The 14,289-nt window shown below is 37.9% G+C and overlaps 1 protein-coding gene across 6 annotated transcripts in view; it reads left to right on the top strand.

The window, feature by feature from the left end:
* Positions 1 to 14,289, top strand: part of FAM174A (family with sequence similarity 174 member A) — a 45,326-nt gene that overhangs the window by 13,890 nt on the left and 17,147 nt on the right. For 2 of the 6 annotated variants that reach the window (XR_008463777.1, XM_054185366.1), the window contains one exon: positions 11,770 to 11,862. The exons of the other annotated variants lie outside the window; for them this stretch is intronic. Coding sequence is in view for 1 of the 2 variants with exons in the window: in XM_054185366.1 (XP_054041341.1) it covers positions 11,770 to 11,776 (7 nt within the window). In the remaining variant the exon portion in view is untranslated. Of the gene's footprint in view, positions 1 to 11,769; positions 11,863 to 14,289 lie in introns of those variants that run through there. 6 annotated transcript variants of the gene reach the window in all.

Raw genomic sequence — 14,289 nt, 5'->3', positions numbered from 1 at the left:
TACTCAGATGAGGTCTGAAGTAACGGATGCCAAATCAGCCTCCCAAGGTAATTTTCACCTGCAGTTGTCCATGTGCCACACACAGCTGGGAAATATATTGTGTTTCTTGGTTATACATACAAGGTGGAGGCCAAGAGGAAGGAGAGCAGCCCTGTGGAAAGAGATTTGGAGTGATGGCAAGTTGAATACGAGTGAACAGTGTGCCTTGGCAGCCAAAAGGGCTAACCATGTCCTAGGGTGCATCAAGCACAGCATAGCTACCCAAGGGAGTCAAGTCAAGGGAGGTGATCATCCCACTCTACACTGCACTGGTGTGGCCCCACCTCAAGTACTGTGTACAGTTTTGGGCACCTCAATGTAAGAAGGACATCAAACTATTAGTGTGTCCTGAGGAGGGAGACCAGGATGGTGAAAGGTCTCAAGGGCAAGACTTATGACGAGCAGCTGAGGCCATTTGTCTTGTTCAGCTTGGAGAATAAAAGGCTGAGGGGTGACCTCATCACAGCCTACAACTTCTTGAAGGGGGCAGCAGAGGGGGGGTGCTGATCTCCTCTCTCTGGTGACCAGTGATAGGACGCGAGGAAATGGAAGGAAGCTGCGCCAGGAGAAGTTCAGATTGCACATTAAGAAAAGATTCTTCACTGAAAGTGAAGTCAGTCTTCCTGACAGGCTTCCCAGGGAAGTGGTCACAGCACCAAGCATGTCAGACTTCAAGGAGTGTCTGGACTATCCTCTTAGTCATATGATTTAGTTTTAGATAGTCCAAGGACCAGGGAGTTGGACTCAATGATGCTTATTGGTCCGTTCCAACTTGAGCTGTTCTATGATTCTGTATGTGGCAGGGGCGTAATCTGAGGTCAAAACCAAAATTTATGCCAGACATCTTTTTGAACTGTTATTCCAAGAGGGCACTTTGTTTGTGGATCTTCTTCCCTATGCCTCATTCTATTTAATAGAAACAAAGATTCATTCATTATAGCTGAGAAAACCCAGTCCATAAAGACAGAGGATGAAACAATACATATTCTCACCCAAGCTTTTTGTTGTTCATGTTTTAAAGAAAAATCAGTGTCAGTTCAACAGCTATGGAACTTTGTACAAAGAATTACTCATTTCTAACAAACAAATTTTTTATTCATTACATGGCATTTTCTTAAAAAAGAAAAAAAAGCAGCAAAAAAGCTTATCAGTATGGCAAATGGTATTTATGAGGAATCTTTATGAAATGTCTAGTTTTAGGGGGTTTTAAACTAAAACACACTTGTGCAAGAGACTACTTCATTCAAAAGCCTGTATGCGATAAATGTTTTGCAACCCGGAGATTCCACAGGGGAAGTACAACATGTTTGCACTGATCTTATTCTCTTGAACCTACTTTGGTCACTGTCCAAGAAAAGATGCATGACTAGGTGGATTTCTATTCAGACCAAATACAGGTGTTCTTATAGTGCATTCTGAGAGAGTCCAAAGGCTCTTCATCTTTTTACACACATAAAATACGGTTTTGTGAAGATAAACATTAAACCTACAGTTCAAAACAGAAACAAATATACTGACATTGTTGTGATGTTTCTGAAAGTTATTTTTGTGCTTACAAGTGTGGAGATTGTTTAGGTAAGTTGAAAATGTAGTTCAAAGCTTAACTACCCTTTCTAATAGATTGGTTTTTAATTTTGTTTTTCCTGATGTGTAATCTAAATCTCCTTTTTAGTAATTTTAAGCCTATTACACCTAAGCTATAGTGAATGGTTGAAAGAACTTTGTTCTATTGCAGATCTGCCACGTATTTCAAGATTATTATATTCGCCCTCCGTCTTGCCTGAACAAAGCACCCTTGATTCTTTCCTGGTGCTGTTATGGTGTAGGTGTGTAATAAATTTCATTCTGGAAATGAACTGACTGGTTCACACACTCTATGAACTGCAGCGTCCAAAAGAGAAGACCGTGGATGCTGCTTATGAGATGGCAGGCAGGAATGGAAAGTATGTGTGTGACCTCAGGGTACATAGCCCACCTATCCTTATCCCTACCAAAGATCACTGCTTTCTTTTTTAATTTGTTTAATGCAAGAACTAACGGGGAGTCAACTGTCTACACAGCAATCTCTCTGTGCAGTTGTTAGCACAATGTAAAAGGCTTTCAATCTACCCCACTAGTGTTGTAGTGAAAGTTTTTGATTAAAGTGTGTTTAAGCATGCTAGATAATATATAATCTTAAAACTTCTACATGCATGCTGTTTCTGGGTATGTGGCAATGCTGGACCATGCAAAAAAACCAAGCCAGGAATAAGCCAATTTAATACTGAAAGGAGCTTATCTGCATCAGCTCAGTACTCTATCTGGCCTATTTAACATGCCTGTTTCTTACCCAGATCAGCTTGTTTGGTTGTATCAGATATTTGTGAAGTGCTGTTTTATGCCATGTAGATTTAGCTCTCCAACAGCAGTAGTTAAAAGTGGTTTTTCCTGATGAAGCAACACTTGGCCTTAGTCATCTACGTATCTTACCTGAGTGCAGTATGCATGTTTGAGTTTTTCTGCTTATATTCACAGCTGTCAAAATAACGTTTCCACTTAGGTACAATTTTCCCCCCTATGAGATGGAAAGGGATGGTGTGAAGTCTTAGCTGGTAGCTCAGTGATTGGAGGCTTATGTGTAACTTCAGTGATTTGCATTCAGTTCATTTTCTGAATTTTACAAACATAAGAAATAAAAACCTTCCTTCCTCCCCTACCCATATAAAAGATAAGAAGTTATCATATTTTCAATTTTAGTGCCTGAAATAACTTGTATTGATTTAGGACCTTAGATTTTGTAACAGCATTGGAACCATTCAATGCGAGAAAGTAAACATGCAGAAAATAGGGTTCTAAATTAAATATTAATAACTACATATCTGCAAGCAGGATGGAGGTTCTAGAGCTTTGCTCAATCCCAGCATTCATTTTCCCAGAGGTGCTATGGGAGCAGGGCTTATTTGAGTGAGCACCTGTGGTGCCTCTGGTTTCAATGTTATATGGTCTCTACTAACAATACAGAAACATCTGAGCTCCAGTGTGCAATATTGATGTATATCTAAAGTGTTTATAGTCTTCTGGGTATAAATAGCAGAGATTGATTAAGATTTTAATTTTTTACCGTGGCAACTCTAGCTGTTCCTGCGAAAAACCCTTAAATTCACTTGTGTTGATGGAAGTTTCAAGAAAAATAAAACTAAAGTAGGATATATAAAAAAACTTGTTAATTGTAAAATGTGTTGTTCTTTATTTTACTATTTGAATATAAATTATGTTGTCCTTGGTGCAGATATGTCTGTTTTCAGTACCTATGAAATTGAAGTATTTTCCTCAATTTATAACAGTGTAGATACTGTTCTGCCCATTTGCATGTCTAAATAACATAACTCAGATCACTAACAACATTGTTGGTAACGCTTCAAATTTTAAATGAAAATAAAAATTCACATATTGGATTCAGTTTTGTCTTTCTAAAATTGTGAACGGGCAAAATTCTGATTAAAAATGCAAGTTGAAAGGGTTTGATGTTCTTTTTCTCCTCTGATTTATAATCTAGGACTTTAACCAAACAGTTCTTCCAGAAAAAAGAAATTTTAGGATTGAAGATTCAGGCCATGTAGCTGGGTAATGTTGCAGTTGTCACTGTCACCTCGGCTGTGCTTTTGAGTGCAAGGGGTGCTAACGGTCACTGTAGTTAAGTAACTGTGCTTGACACTCCTTATGCCGAAGTGTGAGACTTGCCTTAAATATTGCAATATTGGAGCAAAATCCTGTTGAAACATTTAGGATTGTCATTTTGTTTCATTTCTCACAGCAAACACCACTTTTGGGTAGCGTGCATGCCATTCTCCAGTGAGAAAAAGCAAGAGAAGGCTGCTGTGAATGTGGTTTATTTAGCAAAGTTAAATCTACAGCTTCTTAAAATCTGTTTCTAGTTAAATGGCAAGGTGATAATAATAGTTTGATATTTTCAGGATTCAATTTGACTATTTTGTTTGGACGATTATTTTTCATTTAAAGTAGCAGACTGACCGTGGACTACAGTCTTGCCTGTAGAGGAAGCGATATAAACTTGTCCATGCTTCAGAGTTAGGCACCAGAGCAACAGAGGTAAGACAGTGCTGCTGACAACATTCTGGTTGTTGCCCCATGTTTGAAACAGGTGCCAGCTTATCACGAGAGACAGCTGCTGGAGTTCTGATTGAGAGACACTGCTGTCATTTCACTCTTGTTCTGATTATGACTGCAGGCTCTCTGTGTCTCCTCGTCTATGGACTGGCAGTGCTGGAACTGAATTCTGTGGCCCTTACGCTAAAAATTTCAGGTGGTGGCACAGACCTTGATTATAGTTATGTTAACCAAACTGCTGTGCTCCACATCCCTTGAAGTGTTGCCTGCTTCTGGATTGCAAGAAAAGCCCAGAAAATGCAGGTTACTGAGTTGAACATAGCGTCAGCTCCAACAACTGGCTCAGGAATGTAACCTCCTGCACCCTGAAATTTAGGATCAGAAATTGAGGGGATCAACTTTGTATACCTGTAATTTTTTTATCAATGATGGATGTAGGCCCCAAAACTGCCAAGAACTCAAAACTATTTGGACAACAACTTGCTCATTTTTTTTTTCTTTTTTCTGACCAAGTTGGTGCAGATTCAGTAGCTGCCTCTCTTGTGCTTTACTAGTTGTTTCTTGAAGTTCTGCTTCATAAAAGCTCTGTCTCCTCTACCTCCACCTTGTAGTCATAGGTTGGTTTGTGTTGTGGACATTGAAGGTAAATGGTAGACAGAGCTTAAAAACACTTACATGATAGTTGAGAGAGGTGCCGGTGAATTGGTAGTGAGAAGAGGCCCAGAGCAGACTTGCCAGACTTAGAGCAAGTCTTGGAAGTTTCGCCTTAGATCATGCCTTTTTCATGCCTTAGATCTTGATTTAGCTATCCCTCTGTCGTTTATTAGCACAGGTATGAGGGGAGATAGACTGATGTCTTGCCGTGTGGGAATGTTATGTGCATATAGGTGAAGCTGCGTAGCCTAAATAAACCCTTGGGAATAATGTGGTAGACTGACCTAGATGGTCACTCAGGCGTGTGCAAACAGGACAGGTGTGTAAGTCGTTGTCTCAGATTTGTGACAGGTATTTTTCTAAGGTGAATGCATCTGGGCAACCAAGCTCATTTTATGTAGACGAAAGCTCAAACAGGCAGCAGATGATAACATTTTCATTTCAAATCTGGATTTGATGTGAAGAGGCAACCTAGGCACGATGGTTTTATATCTCATTACAATGTATTTAATTCCTTCTTAAAGAGCTCTAATTGAGACAGATTATTCTACCTTCTCAGCACAGTGTACTGAGAAACAGTTTACTTACAAGCAACGTTAAACTCCGGAATAACTGCACTGCTCACAGCTCTGCCTTGCAATACTCTTACTATGCCTTAATATTGATACTTATTTAAAACAAACAAGAAAACAAACAAACTTATTAGAGCACTTAATCATATGCTTAATTCCCACAGAGGTCAACTGGGTTTAACGTATGTCTAACGTCTCTGCTCAGCTAAGATCTTAAAGCATTATAAATTATAGTAATGGAATTCCAGTTTGTCTGGAAAAAGCAGGTACCTGTACCAGGCTACTGGGAAGCCATTCCCTGTGTGTGTAGGCAGATACAATACCCGGTTCATGTCAATAAATTATGCATTACTTAGTAGTACTAATCAAAATTTGACGTACTGTAGAGTTTTGTCTCACTGAAGGAGATGCATTTGAATGATCACTTGCAACAGAAGAACAACTTGCAAACCACTTTCATCGCATGTATTCAACAGCAGATACTCAGCAGTGTACCGAGAAGAGGAACACTCATTCAACTTAAAAATGACAGTTACATATTTAATGGCCATATGCAATATGGAAAATTCAACTACATGCTCTGTTAAACATTATTCCTTGTTTTGTATTATAGTAAAAATTCCCTGCCGTCTTCAAAAATAAGTTCATTTGCTTGAAGGTTCATGTTTGATATGAGTCTGTGTTTAAGACAGACGTAAATCTTTACATGCATTCACTAACATCTGTTCCAAGTAATGTTTAATGTTACTAACCATAAAGGGTTTTTTGGCCTTCATGATCAGAAGTTTCGTTTTCCCTCTTTTACTGCTTTGCACTTGCTTAGAGTAACAATGGTCTGGGTTTACACGCTTCTTTTTTTTTTAATCTTAAAACCTTTTCATTAACATAGTTGAACTCTTAGTTGAGAACTGATAGTCAATATTTATATAGACAATATTTCAAATAGGCATTCTCTGACTCTTGTTAGCTTCTCTCACGGCTTGTGTGTGTGTGTGCCCATGTTGCATACAAAGAAGTTAAAAATAGCTGCAGTTACAATAAAAGATCAAGTGGTTAAGTACTGGGAAGTATCATACAAGTTTTCTGCGCAACCTTAATTTAATTCTCATGTATAAACTGATAATGATATCACTATTAATGAATATATAATGTTTGGGGGTTTTTTCACAGGACGTGCCATACTTACTGCAGGGCAAAGAAACCCAATTAATAAATAAATTTTCAAGTACCGTTTTTCTCACACATTTGCATGATTTAGGCCTTATTCCTGAATTCAGTTGTTTTTGTACATAGCCAAAGACAACTTTCCTTTTAGCTTTCTTCCAAGACGCCCATGCCATTAGTGGCTTAGAACTTCAAACGAATAAAACCAAATCAATTTTCACAGAAACACCAGAAGTTCTTATTCCCATTTTACAAATAGGATACTGAGGCCATGAGAGACTAAAATGTTACTAATTTTACTAAGTTTGCTTCAGTTAAAAAAGCTACAAATTATTTTTCAGGTTGTTGAAGCATTTCACGTGTTCTAAGTATGTGTTGTTTTATTCATCATTGTGTTGTAAGAACTTCCACAGATCAGAGTCAGAATCTTAATTTCATCAATCAGAAAATGAGAAATGTATAGTGAATGACAAACTGGACAAATTTTGAGTTAAAAGATTTGTTTAGTATCGCCTGGAAACTCCGTGTCAGAGCCTGGAGTACAATCTGTTTCTGTAGAGCATTCTTCAATTTTGTTTCCCTTTCTTTTTCCTTTTAACCTTGTAGTAAAGTGCATAGATCTTTAATCACCGTGTATCCCTAGTTCATTCCTTGAGTGCGCTCCATCTGGTATGCTGAATGAAGCAGCATCCTTTGGGAAAAATACTTTCTGATTATGTAATTAAGGACTGTATTGCAGTGCATATGCACAAGGGGGCAACTTTCTTCTGCCATGATTAAAAAAAAGTTATTTGTCTTTGGAGAACTGGGCTAGTAGGAGAAAAAGAAAAAGGAGGATGAACTTGGGAACTGTTAAATTTGTGTTTGTTTTGGGAGGGACTATTTTATTAAAGATTCTTCTGAAGGAAGGGGGATTTCTTTGAGGGTAGGGGATATGAGATGATGTGTTCAGAAGAAAGACCAGTCTTTGCAGTATTTTTTCCGCAGGTTTCAATTTACTTCATTCTCTTAAGAGAAACTAATTCTGAATTGATTTGCTTTGAATAACTTGTTACAAAGCTGGATCTGTGAGCTGCATGAATTATCTAGAACTCAATAGTTATAGCTCGAGGATGACTGAGCAGGAATTCAGTGCTTGGCAGACTAAAAGGTTGAAGGAGCCATTTGTCTGGCAGGAGTAAATTTTAAATTCTGTCTGAGGATATGCTTTACTCTCTCTTGCAATAGATGCATGTCAGCTATCTGGCTTGCTGTGGTTCAGCTCTGTGCTCTGTTTTGTAAACATCTGGTTTGTTTCCTTCACAACCACTTGTATTTGGTTTTATTCTCTACCTACAAAATGTTTCTAACAAGTACAATCAAGGATTTACTGTGTATGGTTCAACATAAATGGTTGAACATAAATACAATAACAGACCAAGAGCTTAGAAACTAAGCAAGTGAAGCACAGAAGAAATAATAGACAAGAGGCAGCAGTGTCTTCATTTTATGGCTACATAAATGTAGTATCCACTACTGACTGCCACAAACTTTGCATCAGGTAGGGCAAATTATAAACTCTTTGCTAGTCTAACCACTTGCGATCTTTCACTCAAGAAAAATGAGAGCAGAAGCTTTCCTTTCATTTTTCTTGTGAAGGAGTGAGAAAAGGATGCAACAACTTTATTTAAGGGTCAGTTTTTAAATAACGTGTCTTTTCTGAAGCAGGGAAAGGTACATCCCACCTTACCGTGTAACACAAATTAGATGGTTGGTCTTGGTCTTCCTGTAATAAAATTTTATTGAATGTCTAACCAGTGTAATTATATGTAGATAAATAATGAAATATGAGAATGAGAAAGGGTCATTTTTATTCTGAGTGAGGAGTTACTTTACCAGTAATGCCTGAACACCTAACTAACAGGAATTATCTGGGAATTCCAGAGGACGCTGCAGAGCCTACCCGCAATCTGTGCAATCCTTGGGCTGAACTAAAGGATAAGTTAGGGGACCGGCTGCTGGGCAGCGAGAGATTGCTCCAACAAGGCAGTCCTAGACATAACTACCGATGGTTGGGGCAAAGAGGAGGAGAAATTAATTAATGCACCAGATTCCCATTTGCATACTGGTTGGTCATACTTAGTTGAATGTGGACAGAGATGATGCTTCAGGGAGGATGAGCCTGAGCAGCTGAAAGTTAAAAGTGCGTGCGGAAGAGTGAGAAGCGGCGTTTGGCTTCCCACTGTCAGAGGTCCTGAAAAGAGTTTGGATCCCTCAGCTACACAAGGGACAATCAAGCTCAATCAATTTCAGTGCTGCTCGTCTCTTTTAGGCTGCAGCAGCAGCAGGAAGTAGTGGGCAGCCAGGAATTAATGTCACTGTTGACTTAATCCTCCTGAAAGGAAGTTGAATCCCTAAAAAGGATTGTGTATGCAGAGCTCCACTTTCCAGATCAACCAAAGTTTGTGGGAAAATGACAATGCATGTTTGCTAGTACTTAGTTTGAGTCACTTCAGTGCTTAGCAATTTATGTTTGTTGTTTGGTATCCAAGGTTCCCTTGCCTGAGTCCCTTCCTTCCTTTCCTTTAATTAAACACAGTTTAATTCTCTATGGGAATAAACACTTCCCCCCCACCACACACACACTTAAAAAAAATATAAAAATCCTTATTATTTCCTGTTATTCTGACGTGTAATAGCTTAGAAATTTTAGGGATCGTCGTCAGTTGTTTTCTTGGCCACAGGGTGGCAGCACTAAGCGTCAAGCCCGGGGCTCCTTATCTCAAGGGGTTCACCAGGACCCAGAGGGAGGAATGAGAAGCACCAAACCCTCCGATGAGCCCCAGATGCAACTGTAGGGCTCTCACTATTTCCTTTTTCTTTTTGTCTGGAATCTCAGTTCTTAAGCAGAGTGTAAATTCTAATTTCAATTTTGTTAACAAATGGAGTCTCTGACAGGTTGCTACAACCTGACATCAGTACCCAAAACCAATGATAGTGTTAACGTTTGCTGAAAGTGGTAGGAAGTAAGTATTCAAGTGAAAGAAAGGACTTTTTTCAAGCTGTCAAGGAGGAAATCAAACAGGGTACAGCAACTAGTAGTCTAGGAGAATGAGTTTTCCAAATTCGCTCCAGAATTTGATCCAGAACAGTGAATAAGTGAATACCAGGAGCAAGTCTTTCAAATATATTTCAAGTGTGAAGGATGAGGAGAAAAAGTAATTTTCATTATATTTGGTAAGATACCTTTTACTTACAAAATTATTGTTCTCAGTTGAGAATGGCTGAAGTTACCTTTCTCTGAGAGATAATGCTATTTTTATAGAGTGATGTATTAAATAATGCATTTTAAGTATAGTGATTTTAGAATTATGATTAAATATGTAACAGAACTGCTCTATGCCTTACAAAATAGACTATAGAACTTCAAATGTGCAATATATATCCGAATTTTGGAGAACTTCAGCATTCATGAGGTGTTCTTTAGACCAGTAAAGTATGACTTTACTTTTCTTCCTCTGATGAAATACTTTCATATTGTAAAGAAAGTATTTATTGTGAAATATAGCCAGTATTGTTCTATCAAAAGACTCATACATTATCAATTAATGGAAAATATTTAATGGTTCTTTGTTTCCTCAAAGAAGCCAGGGTTTTCTTTTTTTTTTTTTTAAGGATTACATTTGGACTACTAAAGGATGACAAGCCCCATTTATTGAAAATTTAAATACCGCTGAAAATGGTGTGTTTTTCTTGCATTTATTATGAGTCTTCTGTTCTTTTAAAATCCTCGCAAGAATTACATCCTGGGTTTTATTGGTGTCTAACGATTAGGAAGCCCGGTGAGAACAAGTTAAAGATCCCCTTAAATGCCCTGTAAATATTCACTTGAATCCTATTTTATGTAGTGTGCCTGCTGGCAGGGGTGATTTATAACTGACCTATAAAGGAAAAGACTAATGCATCTAAATAGAAGCAGCCACAACTCTGCCACAATGTGCAGAATGCACAGAACTGTATCCTCTATATTACGTTATTTCAGATGCCCCCATTTAAGCAGACTCAGTCAAATTCTCCCAGCTGTGTATTATGAAAGACATTCTTTTCAGAAATTGAGCAGTTCTCACAGAATATTGATGGCTTTTCATCATTATGATTGTAAATGGCAGTTTTGCAACTTATAGAGCGACCATGCCTTTCACGTGAACTATTTAAACACTCTCATCCTCACTTTTACAGCAAAATAAACTGCATTGGTACTCGTGTTTTCCTGAACTCACTTTCTGAACATAGAAGACGCAATTTTATCCTTTGCCTATCTATGAATGCCATCTTTTGAATTCAGCACATGAATTGTGTGTCTTTGTAAATATTATTTCTCTAAAACAAGCACCCTACTCCACAGCAAGTGTTACACCAAGAAAAAATAGTTAAGCGTACTGTGAGAGAAAGTACAGTGTGCAAAGGTGTTTCCCTCAAAACACTAAGGAATACCTGTATATAATCACATTAATAAATTGTCCACTGAAGAAGATAGATAAAGGTAAAGAAGGTGGAAAGGAAGTGTGTGAACTCCACTGGGACAGGTACAACATGTGCTGCTTGAGTTAGATTCAGTAGACAATTATCTGTGAAGAAACCTAATTTGTCATTTTTTCAGTGGATGGACAATTTATTTCTATTTTTGTGGCATATGAAAAATGAGAATAGGCAGTATACTGCATATCTCTTATGGTGGATTCTGAGATGGAAACAGGTCAAAGTAGAGTGTGGCATACAGAAAACAGCTTAATGGAGTGGGAATTTTCAAATATTTATTCTTGTAGAGAAAAAAATCTATGCACAATTCTGCCCTGAAGGGATTTGTACTAGTATGAAAATACATTTCGTTTCCATATTATTATTTTTTCAGTTTTTGTTAATTTTCAGCATGGAATTTCCTGTAGCTCAGCTCACAGTTTTGAAATGGAGAATGGAGGGTAAAGAAAAACTATGAAGACATAGATTTAGATATGTGAATTTGCACTAAATAATATAAAGTGGAGTTTGACCCAGAATCTTTGCACAAATGAGTAGATAATTGTTAATAATAATGGGCTCTGTTCTAAGGGGTTTGTTAGCACTAAAACCTAACATTTTAAGGTGCCCTTTTTCCAACTGATGGGCAGACATGGATGAATCTTGCCATAATAGAGTTACAAGTGACTATAAGTACTGCAGGGGTCTGGCTCTAGCTAAATCATTCTTTTTTCAGGCTGTGAAACCTTTCTTCATGTTGCAGCAGTGGATCTTTAATCAACCTATTTATTCATCCAGATTGCATCTGAAAAGGGGGACATCCAATAAGGTGATTGTTGTGCTTGTGAAACAAGTAAAAAGAACCATGTAAAATTCGACAGAGTACGTGTGTCAGAAACCTGGCGTTGAAGTTAAATATTTTTCACTGTCTGCTGCTCTATAAACCACTTTTTATTCACATATGTTGTAGTCCTTTATTGTGTGATAATGCTCTTTATTTATAAATATCATCACTATTTTTAAAGACTGGAATACATTGTACTGATTCCTTTTGTTTACACTATGACAGTAAACTGAATTCGTAGAAATAGTGTTGCAGGGGCTTTGTGATTCACTCATGTTAAAGTAGAGAAAAAATGCATTTATATTCAAAATAGATGTGAAGAATTAAAATGAAATTAATCTTGCCGACATCCTAGATCAGGCTAGGAAAGTTAGAATCAAGTATAAATTGGGTGAGATTAGGCCTTCTGTAGCCTTATTGTTGTAACTACATAAGGAAAGAAATTTACATGCAGTATTTTAGCATCTGATCTCCTGCATCTCTTGAGAAAAAAGTTTTAAAGTCACCATTATGGAGTACATTTTCAAAGTTCTTTTCTTCTCCATATTGCCCAAATCTGAATAACAATGTTGTCGTATTTAGATTCTAACAGGCACTCCTATTTAAAAATATCCACCCGTATCTTTTAAATAATGCTCTATTGTTTTCGGTTTCCTGTTTCCCTTTGATCCGGGTTCATTGTTGAGAACTTACTTCATTTTATGTTTACTCTGGTGACATAGATCTTTGAGAACTATCTTCACCAAAGTCTTTTACAATTGGAAGACCCCAGGTGACCAGTACCTTTCTTCAGTCAGGATGAATACCTTCTGTTTCTTCCGCAGTTGCTGGTGGTTTGTTTGTGTACTTTATTTCCTATTGTTCCTCTTCTTGTGTGAGCTGCTTTTATAAGAGCAGTACCATTGCTTTTGTAAAAGCCTACCAAGCGGAGCGTACTGGTGGCTGTACAACCCAAGACAATGGTAGGAATTCACTGAGCACAATAATAATTAATAAATGAAATCGCAACTTGAATACAGCTAATGTACACTAGCATTCTTACATAATGTGTAAGTTAGTGTATGCTATTCTTGTAATGCAGGAAGTTAGCAATTATTTTAATGTGCTTGGTTGTATTTCACACTAGAATATAATTTCTAAACATACCATTACGATAAGCAAGGTGATAACTACTTCTGTGTTACTCCGTAGTCTGCAAATGACCAAACTTTCATTTGTTTGCATCTTAAAAAGTTGGGAAGAGAAATACAACTAAGCCATCAAGAAGAAGGTGAGAATTAGAATCTGATGAATCACAGAATATCTCAAGTTGGAAGGGACCCATAAGAACCATTGAGTCCAGCCCCCTGATCCTTGCAGGACTACCTAAAACTAAACTAACCTAAGAGCATTGTCCAGGTGCTCCTTGAACTCTGACAGGCTTGGTGCTGTGACCACTGCCCTAGGGAGCCTGTTTCAGTGACTGACCACGCTCTCGGGGAAGAACCTTATCCAATGTCCAGCCTGAACTTCCCCTGATGCAGATTCATTCCATTTCCTCGCGTCCTATCACTGGTCACCAGAGAGAGGAGATCAGCACCCTCCTCTGCTCCCCTCCTTGAGGAACGTGTGGAGTGTAATGAGCTCACCCTTCAGCCTTCTCTTCTCCAAGCTGGGAAGGGTCAAGACAACAAAAATTAAGAGACAAGGTAACAAAAATTAAATGAACAGAGCAACATCACTGATTGCACATTGCAATTTCAGTCCAGCATTTTGAGTTTCATTACTGTTTTGAGCTTACTGAAGCCTAAATTTTTTTATTGACGCTGACATTTAGTGTTAATCCATTTGTAAACTGGGACTACTTCTTCTCTCTTATCCCCTTGTTTCTCAACATTTAACTGTCCTTCATCTCCTCTTACTCCTTCATCACTGTTATTTTTTGATCTATGGTTTCTTGGCTGCCTTCCATGGTCCTAAGGCAACATCTAAACGAAATGAGTAAATGCTAGGAAACTTAAGTATGTTGCATAGATATGTAAAACCACCATGTAATACTCGGTGTTACACATGAGAAACCATGTAAAGGCAGGATGTTAAATCTCTGTTAATTCCTTTGAGTTGGTAGGCTCTGTAGTGTAATAAAAATGCAAACTGAAATGATTATTATTTGAAAAGAGAACCTTCTTTTGTCCTGTGCCCCAAATGGACCACACTTACCACTGTGATCGTATGATTCATGTCTCCTTTTGAACCTCCTTAATTTAGGTGTCTCTTTCCATAGGAAACATGTTTACTCACTCTTGAGTAAGTAGGAGACACAGTTCTAGCTGAATCTAGGTGGAAGCTTTTGAAATTATTTCTGTAAGATTACTACCCTTTTCTATTTGGACTGGTACGTGAAGCATAAGTACAACTGGCACTTTAATTTCC

This window comes from Rissa tridactyla, chromosome Z (genome assembly GCF_028500815.1).
Source record: "Rissa tridactyla isolate bRisTri1 chromosome Z, bRisTri1.patW.cur.20221130, whole genome shotgun sequence".
Classification (NCBI taxonomy): domain Eukaryota; kingdom Metazoa; phylum Chordata; class Aves; order Charadriiformes; family Laridae; genus Rissa; species Rissa tridactyla.
The sequence above is the reverse complement of the archived record's forward strand: the minus strand, read 5'-3'. Positions and strand labels throughout refer to the sequence as shown.